We start from the raw sequence: 18,580 nt of genomic DNA, 5'->3' as shown, positions 1-18,580 counted from the left end.
CTGGTGGCAGTGGATATGTTTTACCGACTTTTGTTCAAATTTTTACCCGCAGGCTGTCACCACACCTGCAGTGATGCACAGAAGAGTCACCATTGACCCAAAACGGTAGCTTCTTGCTTTTTATCGCCATGTCTTTTGTGCTTTTACTTTCTTGGTAGTTCTACCATTCACAGTGGGGGAGGTCCTGGTTTGAGTTTGGTCTTCAGAGGGAACCCTTTGGGTAGCTCGCCAAGGCTTCAGTGTGTCTGCAAGGAACGGAAGCTAAGGCGAATCCCAAAACTCTTCTATTCTTTGTCTAATGGTTTGCTTAAGAGTGACCAGTTTACACTGTGGGTGGGGACTGGCTGGCTTTCCTCATCCCACTCCCTTATGTAAACTGCATGGAGAGTTTGCAGACAAGTGTGAAATCCTGATAAAGGTGAAGGTTCGGAGGCAGAAGGCAACTTGACCACTGGAACAGAACCGAAGACGACCAGAGACGCCTTCAAGCTCCTTCTAGCAACCACGAAGATACCACTGCTGTCCTGACCCAGTTTTCAAGTCAACAGAGGATCTCCAAAGAGGACTCCGCCTTCCCTTTTGGCTGGTGGGACCAACTAGCCATAAGTCGACCTGCAAGACAAGCCATCCCATCCCGTGCTGTGACCTTCCTGGCCTGCAAACCTCCGATACCCTGGTACCTCAACCATATTGCAGTGCATTGTCTTTCCGTATACGAATCCTCCCAGAACTTTGGTGGACTCCTGCTGGACCTCCGGAGACAAGATCCCCTCACCAGAGTACAGGACCGAATATCAAGGCTTATTGACCAGGCGGTAAACTTTCACTCTTGGTATCCATAAAAAGGCACCAAAACTGCATACAGATGTTGGAGCCCCTCCTATCGTCACCACGACCAAGGAAAAGGAGACCGGGTCCACTGCTGCTGCATCTTCATAACTCTGTACTGTGTGCAGTGGTGGAAATGGAAAGAAAATTGGTTGGGGATCCCACAAGGGTGGGGGGAGGCAGAGTTTGGGGTGGTGTCCTAGGAGTCGGGGTTTAGAGGGTGCAGAATTGGCAGTTGACCTCTGATCAAAGGAAATGTCCAAAATAATAGTTTAAAACCGCGCAATTTCTTTGCTGCTTCTTTTACAAACTATATATCAATTCCACTTTAAAACACTTCCATGCCGCTGGTGCTCCCAAAATATGATCTCATGACCCCACTTTATAAAGTTAACCATGGTAAAAGTAAAGGACCTGGCACTAAAGGTGCTTTTATGTTAAAAATAGAGTAGGGCTTTGGGTACTACAACTGCTAAAGAACTGAAACCTGTAGCAGTCAATCGCCCGAGTTGTTCACGCCCTGCACAGATGTCCTGGGTGATCGCCAGGTGCCCAGCCCATAACACCCCGCACACATGGCAGCCTGTGCGGCAGCCCACCCGCAGGGTGCCGAGAAGATTTAGCACGCGAGGCACTTTTCCACTGCGCGCGTATATTTTGAAACGTTCCTGCGCGTTCAGCACAAGCGGCCAGAGCAGGAAACCACATTTGGAATGGGGGCATAGGGGTTGACCCTAGCCGGTGCTCCCCATATCGCGATGGGGGCAGCAGATGCAGAGTGTGCAACTAAAATAAGCTTAACCAAAAGCTGTCGGATCTTAAAGGTTCCGTCCCAAGTTTATGCAAAGCCAACCACATTTTTTGCATTGAGCATGGAACATTGCTGCATATGTAAACTTTCTTTTACCCAGGCGCAGAGCATAGGTTTGGGGCAGCTGACTCTGGCCTGATCGAGAGATCCAGTTACACCTCTGGTGCCGGATCTGTGATCCGGCCCAATCGCCAGCACGGGTACTGTGGGACTAGTGGTAGTACATAAGTCCAAGTTATGTCGCTCCTTTGTTGCTGAAGTGCTGATTGTGGTGTTTAGGTTTTCGCCCAGGACTAATGCTTGTGTGCTCATCGAGAGCCTTTCCCAAGGTGCTTGAAACCTTTTTTGACCCAAAAAAGCATTTTACTAACCTGTAATAGAAGTATACTCTGGAACTTTGCATTTTCTGCTGCTGTGCCTTACCTGCTTTACTTCCAATCCGGCCTTAACTTTTACCTAGATATATGATATGATATGGCATTTGTAACACGCCTATACACAAGTGTTTCAAGGCGCGACGAGGCAGGGAGGGGGGAACAAGGGGAAGACAGACAACGATCCTACTAGGCCAGGTGTCATTTAGATTGCGCAAGTGCAGGGGTAAGGGGAAGGGAAAAAGTGCAAGGGGAAGGGGAAGGGGAAGGGGAGGGGGGGGAAAGTGCAGCACAAGGTAAGTAGAATAAAATAAATAAAATAGGGCCAGCTGGTGGCAAGTGCAAGGTAAGTGCAGACAAGTGCTGGGAGGGGAGGCTTTAGGGATACAGAGACAGACCCGCAGTGCAGGGGTTGCCAGCGAAGCAGTGCAAGTGGAGAGTGGCTGGGCCCAGTACCGAGGTCGGTGAGAGTGGCCCAGTTGCAGATTCAGTGCAGTTTCAGTGAAGAATTTAGCAGGGGAGAGGGAGAGAGAAAGCAGAAGCAGAAAGGAAGGTTTTGAGGTGCTTCCGGAACCAGAGATGGTTCTCCTCAAGTTTCAGGGAGGCAGGAAGGCTGTTCCAGAGGGAGGCCCCTGCCACGGAGAGAGATCTACCCCCAGCTCGTTGCTTCGAGAAGCGGCTGACCCTGAGGGAGTTGGAGACGGATGAGCGAAGGGCTCGGGAAGGAAGATATATAGGAAGAGAGAGTTGAAGGTATTCAGGCCCCAGGCCCCAGCAGGCCTTGTGGACAATGCAGAGGGTTTTGAACTTAATCCTCGCAGCCACTGGGAGCCAGTGTAGAGATTTCAGTCCTGGAGAGATACGGCCCCTGGGCTTGAGGCCAAGGACAAGTCTTGCAGTCCTGTTCTGGATGAGTTGCAGAGGGTGGAGAGTGGATGCAGGCAGATTAAGATAGACTGTTACAGTAGTCCAGCTTTGAGAGAACCAGTGCTCGGGAGACAGTGAGCTTCTGGGGTAAGGAGAGGAAGGGAAGAATACCTCTGAGGAGGTGCAGCTGGTAGTGTGACTTCTTAGAGACGTCAGATATATGAGGAGAGAAGGAGAGTGTGGAGTCGAAGCTGACCCCGAGGTTTTTTGCCTTGCAGGTAGGAGCAGGAAGAGGGCCAAGAGAGGCTGGCCAGAGAGCTGCAGGGAAGGAGGGAGTGGGTGTGCCGATGAGTAGAATCTCAGTCTTACTGGCATTAAGGCAGAGGTCATTGGTGGCACACCATTCCTGGATAGCAGACAGACAGTCAGAGTTGAGGGAAGGAGAGGAGGAGGCCGAGGGTATCCTGAAAATGAGCTGGTTATCATCCGCATAGCACTGAAAGTTGGGGCAGAGAGCGGCGATGCGGTGGGCAAGGAGTGCCAGATACTGGTTGAACAGCCAGGGAGTGAGATTAGGGGATCCCTGGGGAGATGTCGGAGAGGAAGGACCCCAGTTGGACCTGGGAGGATCGATTGGAAAGGAAAGCGGTCAGCCACGCCAGAGCCTGACCAGTGATGCCCAGGTTATCACGGAGACGGTTGAGCAGGATGGCATGGTTGACCGTGTACTGCGGGAGATGTACTGCTAAATGAGGCCTCTGAAAAGTATTGCAAGTGTTTTAAAGTATTGAACTGCTATTGTTGGTGTTGAATAACCTTTTTGTTCCTACAACAGAACGTTTTCTGAGTTGCTATAGCAAGTGACTTTTTTTACCATTGAACTGTGTTCATGATATGAGTGATTTTCTATTGATATACTCGCCTGAAGGTATTGCATGTGATTTCAATTGTGTTGGTTGATTAGCTAACGTAGTACCTACTCATCTAACTTTACCTTATGTATATACAATACATATCTATTTTACTAGAACTACAATTATGTATGTACTGAGTTCATTGTACTAACATACAGCTCACATCTCCCGCCTAAGTTAAGCCTCCCTGCGCTGCCATACTACCAAAACCTTGCAGTAAAGACTAGAATATGGGCCCTGTATACCAAGCAATAGTTTTATTAAAGCACTCCCCACCCCCGGTAGACTTTAGGAAAACTCCCTTAACACATATATGCAAGAGTTTACCATTTTAGAATTTCTCAAAGTTTGATGAAATGGATCCCCACACCACCACCCACCAAGTTGTGTGCCGCAACACAACCCACCACTATGGGTCGCCTCCTAAATCTTAACACTACTGGTTGCCCATCACTAGGCTGCCCCAAACCACCCATATGCATTCCTTTATATGGAACTACTCAAGCCCATGAACCATATGCTAGACTGCAAATGGGCATATTTATCCCCACCCACTCTGCCTATCTCTTCTCCTGACCACCATGCCTACCTAGATGCCAAACAAATGTAAATTGCACCTGTACACATACTGGCCCAATGCCTTGTGCATGTTCCCCTTGTTAACAAGGTTCCACTTTATTCATACCATTGTATTACCCCATGACCAATGGGCTCCGACTTACCTATACAATCATTGTAGCTATGTAAAGGCACAATACTAATTGACTGCATACCCTTTTGTGCAGTTCTCAGTGTTTTGTATTTGACAGAATGCTATGCCAAAATACTGAACTACCAAGTAAATACAATACAAATACCCTGCAGTTGGGCAAATGACATCCAAAATCATTTCTAGTTTATAGTTCCGAGGATATTTATTTTGTCGTCATTTGGTTACAGAAAGTGCAGTTAGCCTTAACATAGTACGGACACAAGGATAATAGTCTATTTAAAGGCTTAAAGATACATATAGTGCATACTACAGGGAGAAAAGCATAGTGGTCGTTATACATATTGTAGAAGACAGGTTTTCAGGCCTTTACCGAAGGACCAGAGGGAAGTTTTGGCCCTTGGATGAGTAGGTAGGGCGCTCCAATATTTTGCTGCTGCTGCAGAGAAATAGCGGCCCCTGGTTTTTGTAGTTTGAATCTGGGGTGGAACGTCTGTTCGATTGCAATTGCTTCAATGTATTAGATGGTTATCTAGGGGCAGTGTATTGGATTTGCTCGCATAAAGGTAGCCAATGGACACTTCTAGCCGCGAAGATGTTCTTTTTTGGGGATATTCAGCACACCTCTCGGGGCATTGTTTTGTTTCACCTGTAGTGTTTTAAATTGGCTGTGGTGGTTTCTGCAAAAAGGACATTGCAATAATCTAGTGCTCTTTCTAATGTAATGTGAACGGAGGATAGCACCGGGGCAACGCGCTGGTCTTGGAAGCAAGACCACACAGAGCAACAGAGATTCGAATCCCGGATCCGCGCTTAAAAACTAAACTCGGTCCGGTATTGGGCACATTATAAAAAACAAATGAATGCAGCCGTCTGTGGAAAGGATCGGTCTTCCGGCATTGATGCATTTGTTTTTGTAGGCTGAGGACAACCAGTCTAGGTAAAGTTAGGGATGTGTCCAGGTATACCCCATGGTTTTGATGACTTTAGAGACTGGGATGGAGTTGCCGTCTATGGTAAATGGTGTGTAGGCTCTGTCACTGTTTAGGCGATTTTGAGATCCGATGAGCAGCAACTCTGTTTTCTCATCGTTAAGGCACAGCGAGTGCAGGGCTTTCCTGGATACTTTGGTAGATTATGTTCAGTGAATTAGAGTCCGTGTTGTAATTGCCTAATATGGAAGGAGGATTTGGGTACCGTCCACATTGTTGGTGTAGAAGATATCTATTGCGTCTAGGTCAGAGGTGTTTTTAAAATGTGGTATAGCGTTGGTGAGACGCAGGAGCCTTGGAGGACACCACAGGAGACTGGGGCAGCGAGGGCCACTGCTGACATTGAGACGACTCTCATGGTTCTATTGGACAAGAATGAGTCAATCCTGGTTATTGCCTTGGGGGAGAAGTGGGCTGCTGAGGCAAGGTGATGGTTTTGTGATTCACCAAATTGAAAGCAGCTAAGAGGTCGAGCAAGAGGAGAAGGGCAAGTTTGCAATTATCTTTAGATTCGGCCATTTGTATTTTTAGGTCGCGAAGAGCAAATTTAGTTCCGTGGCCAGGACGGAAGCCAGATTTGCACAATCCTAGAAGATTGTAGGTTTTAAGGTATTGTTGGATCTGGAAGTACACTGCTCTATCTAAAATGTAAAGCAGGAAGGGGGACAGTTGTGGTGGGCGATAGTGGGGATGCTAGGGTTGTGTGTTGGTTTTTTGAGGGGGAGGACCCACGTTGGTGAGCACTGTGCCGGTGGTAAATGAGGTGTTGATGAGCGAGGCAGTGAATGGGGCTAGTTCGACAGTGCAGTCTTTGATGACGGAGGACGGGCATATGTCGATTTCACATTTAGAAGGTATTAGGCCTTTGATGATTTTAGTAACTTCAAGGTCAGAAACCAGGGAGAATTTGAACGGCTGGCTAAGATAGTCTGGGGGCGCTAGAGTTGGCACTGCAGGTGTTCCATTGGTCATAATTTTAGAGTGAAGATGTTTTGTCCAGTAGAGCATTTTGGATATTTGCGCACCAGGTACCTTCTTTGAGATAACTTGCAGGAGGGGCAACTGGCGACTCTCGTTTGCACAGTATAGCAAATGGCTTTCTATAGCCTGAATTCGCGTTGACAATTCTTTTGTTGTAGGAGGACCTTTTCACTTGAGTATGGCCTTTTTTTGGTTTGATAAGGTGTGAAGTGGGCTTTGTTGGTGTCTGAGGGATCTTTTTTTCCAGGTTATTTCAGCTGCTCGCTTTGTAATGTGAATGGTTTTAAGACTAGTGGTGAACCAGGTGTTTACGTGAGCTGGAGGTTTGGGTTTGTCTGGCTGAAAGGGGTCATTGGTTCCTGTAGCATAAGTGGAAGGTTGGAAGGCTGCCAGTGGCTTCACTAGCGGGAGGATGGTGGCAGGAGTGATGTTCTTGGTCTTTCTCATAAGGGTGGCTGGAAGTATTGATAACTGCGAGGTTAGGTTACTCATGGGGATAGAGAATGAGATCACATTGTGGCCTGGCCAAGGGCATGGCAGATTGAAGAGTAGCTTGATGTTGCTGTTCTGCAAGCCAATCTAGAGTGCAGCCTTTGTTGTGGGTGGGCTCCAGGATACATTGGAAGAAACCCAAGGCTTCTATAGACTTCGCTAGTGGGAGTGTGTGGACATCTGTCGGATTGTTGAAGCCTAAGTTTAAGTCACCCAGGAGAACAAGTCTGGCCTCCAGTGATGGGATAGTGAGATGTCTTCCGCAAAGGCAAGTATTTAGTTTATTCATTAGAGTGCGCCAAGCCCTGAGGTACCTGGGCGCTTAACCTACAAGTTACATCATATAACGCTGATCTTACAGTTTGCAGAGTTACAAATATACAATTAAATTTAACAGGAACATAGAAAAGTTACATATACAGTTGAACAGGAACAAAGCGATGCAACAGAAAGGTGGATTGCCACAGGCGGGGATTGGCACCCAAAATCTGCAATTTTTCAGTAGTTAAATTTTGTACAGAACTAAACATAAAATATTTACATTGTCAGAGGAAAACCAAGGTAGGCAGTGTCATAAAGGTTTGCTACTTTCTTGCTCGTGTAGTCAAAGCGTAACATTTTTCCTGAATAGATAGTAGGAAGGGTCAGATCTTGGTGTTAGGGGAAGAGTGTTCAAACTTTTATCTGCTAGGACGGGGAAGCTAATCCCTCCTGCTCTTTGTAGATTGAACCGGGGGATCTTAATGCAGTGTGTCTGAGCGGTTCCGGTTAGACGGGCAGGTATTAAGGTGCCAAATTGGCGAGACACTTGTGAGTGAGGGTCAAGGTTTTGAGTGCAATTCTTAGTTTGACGCCAGTTCAGGTTGCATCTGGTTTTAGAGATGTGTTGTAATCTCAGTATGTTAAAAGCTGACCTAATGGCATTATTCTGTATCACTTGCATCTCATTTAGGTTCCGTTGAGTGGTGCCTAAATAAAGTGCATTACAATAGTCCAGTTTTGAGAGGACTAAAGCTCTAGCTATTGTGATGCAATTAGCCGTAGTTATGATTGGTCTGCAAGCATAATTAGCTTGCAGGTATCGGCAGATGAGGAAGCAATAGCGTTGGTCTGTTTTGTTAATGGGAGAGCAGAGTCCATGTAAATGCCTGTCTTGTTAATGAGAGAGCAGAGTCAATGTAAATGCTTAAGGTTTTTACATCCTTAGAGATTTCGATTGTTTCCGTCAGTGTTGAAGGAGGTGAATTTTTCATCTAGTTTGTTCAGGTTAGTAGGGGATCAGAGGAGGAGCAACTGTCTTATCATTAAGACAGTCCATATTTGGCCATCCAGGTTTGTATGAGGTAGATGTCATTGAGTATTTTGCTGTCTATGGCATAGTCACCAGTGATGGGGATGAGTATTTGGGTGTCATCAGCGTAATTGGTATAGGTGACACCCAAATAGTCAAGGTTATCAAATAGGCTTTGAACAGTGTTGGTGACACGCAAGAGCCTTAGGGAACACCGCAGGTGATGGGCGTTGGTTCAACGGAGGATGAAGTTGCAAAGACCCTCATAGATCGATTATTGAGGAAAGACTGGATCCAAGCGTTGGCTTCATCTGAGAAATGCGCATCAGTTGTTAGATGGTTGCAGAGGACTTTACGGTACACAAGGTCGAACGCTGCCGATGGGTCTAGTAAGAGGAGCAGGTTCATATTGCCTTTGTCTCTAAGGGCTTGAATTTGGGTCTTAAGGTCAATGAGCGCTGTTTCAGTCCATGTCTAAACCCTGATTGTCTGAGACCAAGAAGATTGTTCGATTCAAGGTGATGTTGAATCTGCAGATAAGCTGCACGGTCCAGAATATGCAACAGAAAAGGTACTGTGGTGATGGGTCGGTAATTGGAAGGATTTGGGTCTAGAGTTTTTTTTTTTTTTTTTTTTGGAGTGGGAGTACCCAAGCATCTTTTAGGTTATTGGGTACAGTACTGGATTTGAATGAAGCATTAATAAAGGAAGTGATGAAGGGGGCAAGTTCCTTCGCAGGCTCTTTAATGATCGAAGCAGGACAGATTTCTCTGTGGCAGTTAGGTTTTAGTTTTGTGATGTCCTCGACCTCTTTGATAGAGAGCGGGGAGAAGTTAAATTGGTTATGGCTATTCCGACCTAGAGTAATGGGATTAGGAGTAGAGGAAGCATTGGAGATATGGAGGTTTTTTAGAGTCTATTATAATTTGGATCATTGTAATTTTATCTTGTAAAGCTTTCTGAATATTAGTAACCCAGGAAATAGCTTTGGTATATGTATCTAGTGGTGGGGCGGGAGATTATAGTTTCAAGGTGTTGAAAAGTTCCTTGGTGCTAGATTTGGCCTTGGTGATGCGTCGTTATAATTCTTTTTTGGCTTGGACAATGGCTTCTTTATAATTGAGGGAAGCTAATAAGAAATTGTCCCTGTTGGCTATTGAAGGGATATTTTTCCAGAGCGCCTCCGTTTCTTTTCAGTTTCCGTAGGGATCTGAGGAGTGGGGTGTACCATGAGTTAAGGTGCTCCCGTGGTTTAGATTTGTGCAGTTTTAGTGGTGCCATTGTGTTAATGGCACTGAATAAAGTGTGATTTATAGAGGTCTACTAAGGCAGTTGGATCCGTGAGTGTCATTGAGGAGTTGATAATTGGCTGAAGTAGGGGCAATAGTTTCTCCATTGTTATATTGCGTTTGTTTCTGCTACTCGTGGGTGGAGCCAGGATCTGTTGTTTGGGCTAGATATTTTCCTTTATGGTGAAAGAAATGAGGTGATGGCCTGACCATGCGCAAGGTGTGTTGGACAGGATATTTGTCACCGCTAAGGTCAGCTAACCAGTCAAGGGTTCTGCCTTTGTGTGTGTGTTCGGTTATGCGGTGTAGGAATCCTAATCCAGTGATTGTGTCCGAGATAGTCTTTGGGTCCTGAAAGCCCATGTTAAGATCACCCAAAAGGATAACCTGAATTCCGTTTTGATGTTGGTAGATAGGAGTAGTGAGATCGTCTTCGAATGTAGTAGTGGCGTCAGGGGGTCGGTAAATGAGGTGGATGGTGATAGTGCGGGATGGTGAAGTTGGTAGTTTAATGGATAGTTCTGCAGAGGGCATTGTTTGGTTGGCGATGACCCTTAAGCAAAGTGAAGTTTTATAAATAAAGGTGATGACCCTGCCTATAGATAGGTTGGAATCTTGGTCATGCCGGATGATGGAATATTTGTCAGGGATGGCAAGGGCGAGAGAAGGTCCTGATGTGGCATGGAGCCAGGTCTCTGATTGCTATAAAGTCAAGGTCATGTAATCCGCAATATCTAGTGCATGGGCCGGCAGTGATCTGGCATTAATAAGGTCACCTTTGATTACAGCTGGGGAGTTGTCCAGTTTGCATTTGGATTGTGATGTGCTATGTTTGGGTGCAGGAGCGCGATGAAATGGCTGCGTTGGGGAAGAGTTTGATACGAGAGGTATGCAGCAGTCCAGGTCTTTGAGAAGGCGGCAGATGTCAGAGGAGTGTTTGACAGCAGAGCAAGATTTGAAAGTAGCGACGTGTAACAGGTTATCACTATGAAAAGACTTCAAGGCTGGGGTACAGAATTGAGGTACAATCAACGGAAGCGGCAGAGGGTCCAGAGAGTGGGCAGAGCCAAGTAGACTGCAGTGTATAGGAGCTAGAGGGGGAGTGCCAGAGCGGAACCAGAAGAGGAGGCTGGAGGTGGCAGAGGAGCCAGAGGGGTGGTAGGAGTAGCAGGAGAACGGAGGAAGTTAAGACGCAGGGACTCCTATCAAGGAGGAGATTGGGCTGAGGGCCCTGTACTATGACAGTACCATTTAAATAGACATTGATGATGGTCTTGGAGGATTGGAAGTAGGCCAGAGGTGTGACTAATAGGACAGGAGGAGAAAGGAGTGACCATAGACCATATGAGGGGGTCCATAGGTCTGCAGACGGAATGACAGAGGATGTTGGTGAGAGTCTGTCTGGAGGAGGCGCTGGTGTAGGTATCTGCGATGGGAAGGCCTGGGTTGGCGATGCGTCAACCCTTTTTCTTCCAGATTTAGTAGGGGGATAGGAGATAGAGTAGCAGTTTGAGAAGATGGGAGCGATTGAGAGTACCAGAGGGTGCGAGGTGGCAAGAGGGGAGAGTAAGAGAACCGCAGGCCAGAGCCACGCACCACAGGAAGCACCGGAGGGGGAGACTGGCGCGCAGGAGGCACAAGCAGGTAACACCACAGGGGAATGCAGGACCAGCAAGGGCAGGGGAATGGGGGGGGGGCGGCAGCGGGGAGACAACGCACTGAGAACACCCAGATTTAACCCTCACAGAAGAGGGAAAAAGGCCCAATTCTAACACTGCAGCAATGCAAAATGCGATTTTCCTAGAGGGAGAAGGAATGGTTAAACAATACAATTAACTGAAATGCTTATGGGTGGTGTGGTAAGAGAAAATAGGAGTAATTTGAGGGGTGGGTCAGTTTAGTGGGGGGCAGTGATTGCTCCCCCCTCTAACCCCACTGCACCTACCTGGTTGGTCGCAGCAGGTTGACTGCTGCAGGCTTCTTGCTTTCCCTGCTGACACCAGCAGACACCATCTGAAGCTGCTTCTATGGAAGCTGCCCTTTGCCTCTGGGTCCTTCGCCACAAGGGGCATTAGGGGCTGCCCTTCAGTCAAGACTAAAGGAGGGCCACAGAAAAAAATCTCGATTTGGCTGAGGGCTGGGAGGCGAACAGGGGAGGAGGGAAGGTAAAGAAGGGCTTACAGTGCACCTGGCAGTGAATGGCGTAACACGGTGGAAGAGTACTGCAACAAATCAACCCCAGCAGATGGAAAGGCTTGGGGGAGCCGGAAGGACGGACAAGAAACACTCCCCCTAAAGTCAGGCAGCAAGATATCCATGCTCAATGTTGGGGAGAATTCTCAGAAATGTGCCAATTCCCTTCTACCTTAGACCCCCAGCTCTTTTGCTGGACTTTTTAATCTCTCATGTAATTTGTATGCGATTCATTTTCTGTGTCTTTTTGACTTTGGAGTCTGACAAACTCCCTAGGCATCATCTTTGCATTGTGTCCCACAGCACCTTCAGTGCAGTGGCACAGGGAAGTCTCTTAGATTTCCCAAAGGTTTAATTACCTTCTCTTGGATGAACTACTGTTTCCAAGAGCAGTGAAATTGACTTTACTTGCATTTTGCAACTAGACCCAGCACTCACCATCTTACAATAGGGTGCTGGGACGGTTATTTAGTATCCCCTTTATCTAGTTTCTCATGTAACATTTTTATGTTACCCTTTCTGCAATCAATGGCTGGTGGCAGTGGTTTACTTTTTACTATCATTTTGTGTTTTTACTGCAGGCTGCATTCGAAGCCACAGTAAGGCACCCATGGGTGCCCATTTCGTCAAAATGGCCCCGGTCTTCTTTTTATGTCGTTTTTGTTGGAAAGGGCCTTCTTGAGTTTTAGGTTTGGTCTCTTTGTTAGTTTTGTCTTTGGCGGGATTCACGAGTGAAGCCCGCCTCTGGCTCCAGTATGCCTGGCAGGGGCAGGAAGTAAGTGAGGTGCCCAAAACTCCCTGTGCTTAATCCCCTTGGTTACAGGAATGCACCCAAAGTGATTGGCCGGCTGGCTATCCGGCAAGGTCAGCCACCCCGCTGTGTGATTCACAGCTAGGCTGGAATGAATGGGAGAAACCTGGATAAAAGGCGAGGCCTTTTGGCTTGGAAGGCAGTCTCGACCACTGGACAAAGGAATCTGAAGAACTTGGAAGGGACGCCTGCTGCAACTCCTGGACTGTTGGTTTGCTCAGTGAAGCTTTGCTGCTGTACTGAAGCTCTGAATTTGCCTCGACTAGAGAAGTCCTGCAAGGACGACTTCTCCCTTTTTGAGTTGGTGGGACCAATCAACTCAAAAAGTAAGCCTGTCTGGACATCCTCTCGAAGCTGGTTGTATTTCCACTGCTGTTGGTGCTGGAACCGAAGAGCCAGGGAGAGGAACACCAGATTGTGTGCATTGCTTTAGTCGGACCCGAGTGTTGGGAAGATACTACGGATTTCATTGTTGCAGGACTGACCAAACCTGAGCCACCTCAACCGAGTGCTGGACCCCAGAAGCAAGGAAAGTCTGAAATGGTATCCGAGAACCGCAGTGTTGCTATTTGCTATCAGACGCGAGGAGCTGAGACAGGACCACTGAATTGCCCATTGCTGCCGCTGACCGTCCCATTGCAGAGCAGGAGTCCCCAGACGTCCTCCCTCTTGTCCCCACGACTCGGGCTCAGGAACAAAAGGATCTGCAGAGCTGCACAGGAACAAAAGCCGGCTGGAATCATTTCTTCTAACCAGAGGTACTTTACGGTGTAAGAACTTACCTCTTGTTGTGTAGCCTTGCTTGCTCTCAGTTGAGACCGGTCTTGTTTACCTTGCAGAGTTGCTAAAGCTTTGCCCCTCACAAGCCTCCCAGCTTGTGGACCTTCAAGTGTTCTTATTTTCTACAAACATTTCTACAAACATTGTGTAAGACTTTCTACCTACCTGCAAAGAGGATCTTCAGTCCCCCTTGACGTTGTGCAATTAACATTGGCTGTCCTGGCTCCCATAATGACTCTTCTTACCTCTGACTCGGTGTACTCTTTCCCCAGGAAAGGGTTAATTTACTCTGTATTGGAAAGTTTCTAAAAGTACTTATCTGTTTCTGACTTATTTCTTACCCTTTGTTGTATTTCTCTATTCTATATATTTTGCGCCAAACTCAGTATTGCTCGAAATGTACCAGTGATAAATCCATGACTAGTGTCCTAGCTATTTAAGTCACCTTAGGGTGTAGGATGTGTCTGTGTGCCATCCCCAATGGGAATCATCTGATTTAGAGAAAGTGTGTTTAAAAAGAAAAGTATATTTAAGTATTACATGTTTTGCTCCCTTTGTAGAGAAGGCTTACCTAACTGACTGAAATAAATTGCTTTATCAAGAAACCTGGAGTATAAGTGTGTATTTGGATAACTGTATTGTGAAACTGTGTCACAACATTACTGCTCACATTAACCACTCTTAAGATGAGCCTGGCTGCTCGACCACACTACCAACCTGTGTAGTTCAGACTTGTACCATAGGTTGGGTCCCTATTGCCAGGAGGTCAAGTTTATTGTAGTGCACCCAAAGGGTACTGCATACAATCTTGCTTAACACTCAAGAATACCTTTACTAAACCACTGCCACTGACAGTGGGGGGGGGGGGGGAGTTGATTTGTTTTGGGGGGGAGAATGATGTCGAGAAATCCAAGCCTGCTATACCAGACTATTCAAGGACAGGATTAAGGACGAGGGAAGAACTACCCCTGATACTCTGGGCGGTGGAGGAAGCGCTTGTCCATATAAACTCTTAGACGTAGTTCTTAAGGTTTATTCAGCTCATGGTTAAGGGGGGCTACCTTTTGTTGGTACAGATACCCCAGTCTGCCTGTTAGGCCTGTTCTGCTTTACACCCCTCCCTCTGATTAATCTCATCTGTAGATTTACTTCTGAATAGAGTGCAGTATCAGTGTTCTATTCCTTCCTTCTCATTGCAGAAGTGTGCGCCCTCTAAAAAGCAATAAGTTCTCAATTTTTAGTGCTGGGAAGCCACACTTATCCACTGCCTTGTGCTCCATAAACACTTCTAGTATTACGTAACTAAGGATCAAAACGCAACCCATGGAAATGCTTTTCCACTCTTGGCTTTTTAAATTTGTTTTAATTAAAACTCCATCATAAGCTCATAATGCAGTTATCCCGATCAGAATATAATGGGCTGTCTCTGTAGTGGAGTACGTTGGTGGAGCAAGATGTTTTTATCTTGAGGACGTCTTGCATGGATTTAACAGGTCTCCTTGGCATTGTGATTTAGACCACTGTGTGCTTACCATTTGAAGAACTAATTTTAGCAGCACAGACCGGCATGCTGTAGCTCCATGAGTGCCATTGTGATACGTTGCCTTTGCAGTCTCTTAAATGGTTTGTAGTCTATTATTCATTGCCAGTAAGGCAGTTCTAAATCCTGTAAACCCTGCTCAAGTTTCGTTCAGATAGACGTCTCTCTGTGCCCTGGACAAAGTGGACCATTGAAACCATAATTATTTGCTCATATCGTATTTCTAAAATGTATAAACGGGCTACCTTATCACTGTTCACATACATATTAACAATGGAACACGTTTTATTAAAATCCTGCACACATTTTTTTATGAAATGCATACAAAGTACAGTATGCATGCAAATACAGTGGTCATTTTAAGCCCTTAATGTTTAGATTAAACCTGTGATAAGGAAGCAAAGTGTCCTGAATGAGACTGAATAAAGACTCTTGAGAGAAGGAAATAAACATCCTGTTTACTAAGAAGTACTAGCTATATATCAACATATTTCATGCCCCCAGTGTTTGACATTTTCCTTGCATGTTGCAATCCATTACAAGGCAGTGCCATAATTTGATCTTTGGACGAAAGAAATGGTAAAAATCCATAAGAATTGTAATCTAGTAAATTGAATTGCCTTGTAACCTGCTTATTCATTAAATATGTAATCGGTCATAGAGATAGCTACATAAGAACGTCACCACTGCCCTTATAGGTTTGCATAAATATACTATTTGAAGGGTAAGACTTTATTTATTTTTTTTTGCAGGTTATTAACATGTATGGTGAACTTATAATGGATGCTGTTCCTGACAAGGTGCGTTTTCTGTTGATTTGTTTTATAAAAAACAAATGCTTTAATCTGAGTTGGGGGGGGGGGGGGGATTGTCAAATTAACTGTGACAAGAATGCCTACCCAGGGGCTGTGGACCTTGCATAGCAGGTGCCACAGGAATGTTGATGTCCAAGTCATGGCCACTCCATAGGGAATTTGGTGGATGTGGACAACCATGCCCTTGACGCTTAAGCAATTAAGGTTGCTGAGGCAGCGACATCCGAAATAAAATGGGACTGACTTGCCCTATTGGAAGCCCTTTAAATGAAATGGTAATCTATATTGACTGTGCAGACTGGCCCTAGTGTTTGCCCAAGCGGTGGATGGCCATCATTTTGAATAAATCCTAGGCAAAGATGTCTGCTTGGGCCCTTCCTAAAGTGTTAACTTAACTTTTGGAGGGTATAGGCATCAAGAAAGTATATTGTTGTATATAGTATATTGTTGGACAATGTATTGTACAGTTAGTGCTTGAATCCACTACATGTACAAGGTCATTGCATCCTAAATTTACATTATCTGCAATTTTTGTAAAAACATTTTTTGGTTAAACAATTTTTTTTAAAAACAAGTTGGATTTTGGGGTGTTGTCCTTGAAGGTATTGCTTTGTTTCAGCCTCTCTTCAGTCTTGCAGGATATCTTCCCCCTTGTCCCAGAGAACACTCTAGAGTACACATCAAAGACCAATTCAGGCACACCTGTGATCTTTCCCATGCCAAACCCTCACTCTGCATCTCACCCCGCCTTTCCTAACCCCATCCACTAGCTTTCCTTCATGCATTTCAAGCTTTGCTAGCGGGAAACCCCTTTAGAACGTTTTCTCTACGACCTGCTGTTTTGCAGAGTTGACATTTCCACATTGAATTCCTTTCTCTTCCCAGGCTGCTCTTGATCCCACAGGTTCATAAAATCCTGATCCTGCACTACACACTTGATAGAATTTGACCCCTTCTCTGTTATGGTTAACTCGTAATACTTGTGTTCTAGATGTACTTTTAACGGGGGCATGAATATCTCATTGTAAGCTATTAACCAGGCCCTATGCCCCCTGTTATCCATCTGCACACAGCACACCATGTCTTACTTTCCAAGAGTCGGTTAACCCTTGCCTAGTGGGAGTGCAAATGTTGAGCTCTGCATTTAATCCTATTTAGGCACTCCCATGTATTCTTGATGTTCAACCCCCACAGAAATGCCAAAATGGGTAATCTGGCCTTTCGTCACTTATGTTGGGCCACAAGCCTCCCAGTGATTTCATTTTCTACAAAGCACTAACATTGTGCAAGACTTTTTACTTACCTTCAAGAAGTACCTTTGCTCAATGTGTGTGTTGAACTGTCCCTCCAAAAAGTCATGCATTCTCTACTTGTATAGCTTGGAAAGGGTTAATCTACATTGCATTGGGGGTGGGAGGGGCGGTTCAAAAGTGCTTACCTGTTTGAGAAACTTGTTAAATGTTGTTTGCTTCCCTAACCTTTTCCTTTCTGACATCCAACTCCGTAATGCTTTAAATGTACCAGTGATATATCAATATCCACAGCGTCCTAACTATTGAACTCACTGCAGGGTGTAGGAAGTGTCTGTGGGCCATCCCCAAAGGTTATCTACTGATTTATTCAAACTGAGTGTGTATTATTGAAACGGAGTTTGTATTGTTGTAATATATATTTAAGTGTTACATATTTGCTCCCTTCTAAAGAAGGCATATTCAAACTGACTGTTTAAATTAATATGATTATTTAATCAAGAAACAGAGTGTAAGTGTTATTTGGATACTTGTTACTGTGAAACTCTGTTACAGCCCTACAGCTCACATTGATCCCTCTTGAGATAAGCCTGGCTGCTCAGTCACTCTACCAACCTGTTAGTACAGATTTATAATAATGGTTGGGTTAACTATTGCCAAGAGGACAAGGCTGGTGCAGTCTCCCACAGGGTACTGCATACAATCTTGCCTAACGGGGACTGAAGCAGAAATTGCTCGTCAACAGAGCATTAGTTTCATCAGAAAGCGCTAAAGCATTTACGTCTCCTCATCTCAAATTGTAACCTACAGGAGGGGCACTTTGCCCGGGACAAAATAATCAACCTCTATTGTAGCCTAGATACTAGAATGCATATCACAATTGTGTTGAATAAGCACGGTTGGCTCCCAAAAATGACGCCATCCCATGCTTCCCTCTGAGAAAGCGTTTGTTAATGATGAAACCTAGCAACATGAAAACTAAATGATGCCCTGTCATATGTACATTGGCACTGCAAATTGCAGTTTTTACAGCACGTGTTTGTAGGTGGATGGGGCATCTTATGGATGTGCTATATTTCAAACAATGGGTGGGGGGGGTATAATCCTGGACTTGATCCTCAGACACTATAAAAGTATTGAATTATCTTTTTCACATGCATGCATAGGCTTGTCAATAACTTCCTGGTGCATCAAGATGGCAATGGCTGCCACCAGATCTCCCAGCATTTGGATGTATAGATGCAATTGCTTGGGAGCCTGGATCAGCTAACTGGTGCCCCCATAAGGGGTTAGGGGACAAGCACTTCACCACATTACTGACCCACTTTGCTGATTGTGAGCAAGTAATGTGGTGAATTAGGCATGAGGAGAGCAGCTTTCCTGTAATCTAGCCTAAACCTTTTGTCTGGTTTGAAATTATTTCTGAAAACGCGAAGGCTTATGAAACTGCACTGTTTATAAAAAAAGCAAACTAGCAGACTGTTGGGACAGTTATCTGAAGTCCAACTAAGGGCTTAGTAAAACCATTCAACTGAGGAAGTACAAGACTCTGCCGTTAGTATAAGGCTGTAGCACCTCCGTATATGGTAGCGTAGACAGAGCAGCCAGGCTTATTTTAGGACAGAGAGAGGGCTGTAGAATGC

General features: G+C 45.5%; 1 protein-coding gene across 5 annotated transcripts in view; it reads left to right on the top strand.

Moving 5' to 3' along the window:
* The window catches only part of SENP5 (SUMO specific peptidase 5), a 362,099-nt gene that overhangs the window by 86,400 nt on the left and 257,119 nt on the right, over positions 1-18,580 (top strand). For all 5 annotated transcript variants that reach the window (XM_069618625.1, XM_069618622.1, XM_069618626.1 and 2 more), the window contains exon 7: positions 15,625-15,672. In XM_069618625.1, coding sequence (XP_069474726.1) covers positions 15,625-15,672 — 48 coding nt within the window. The remainder of the gene's footprint in view (positions 1-15,624; positions 15,673-18,580) is intronic.

Source organism: Ambystoma mexicanum, chromosome 10, assembly GCF_040938575.1.
Source record: "Ambystoma mexicanum isolate Mex_15411 chromosome 10, UKY_AmexF1_1, whole genome shotgun sequence".
Classification (NCBI taxonomy): Eukaryota; Metazoa; Chordata; class Amphibia; order Caudata; family Ambystomatidae; genus Ambystoma; species Ambystoma mexicanum.
This window is presented reverse-complemented; position numbering and strand designations above follow the sequence as displayed.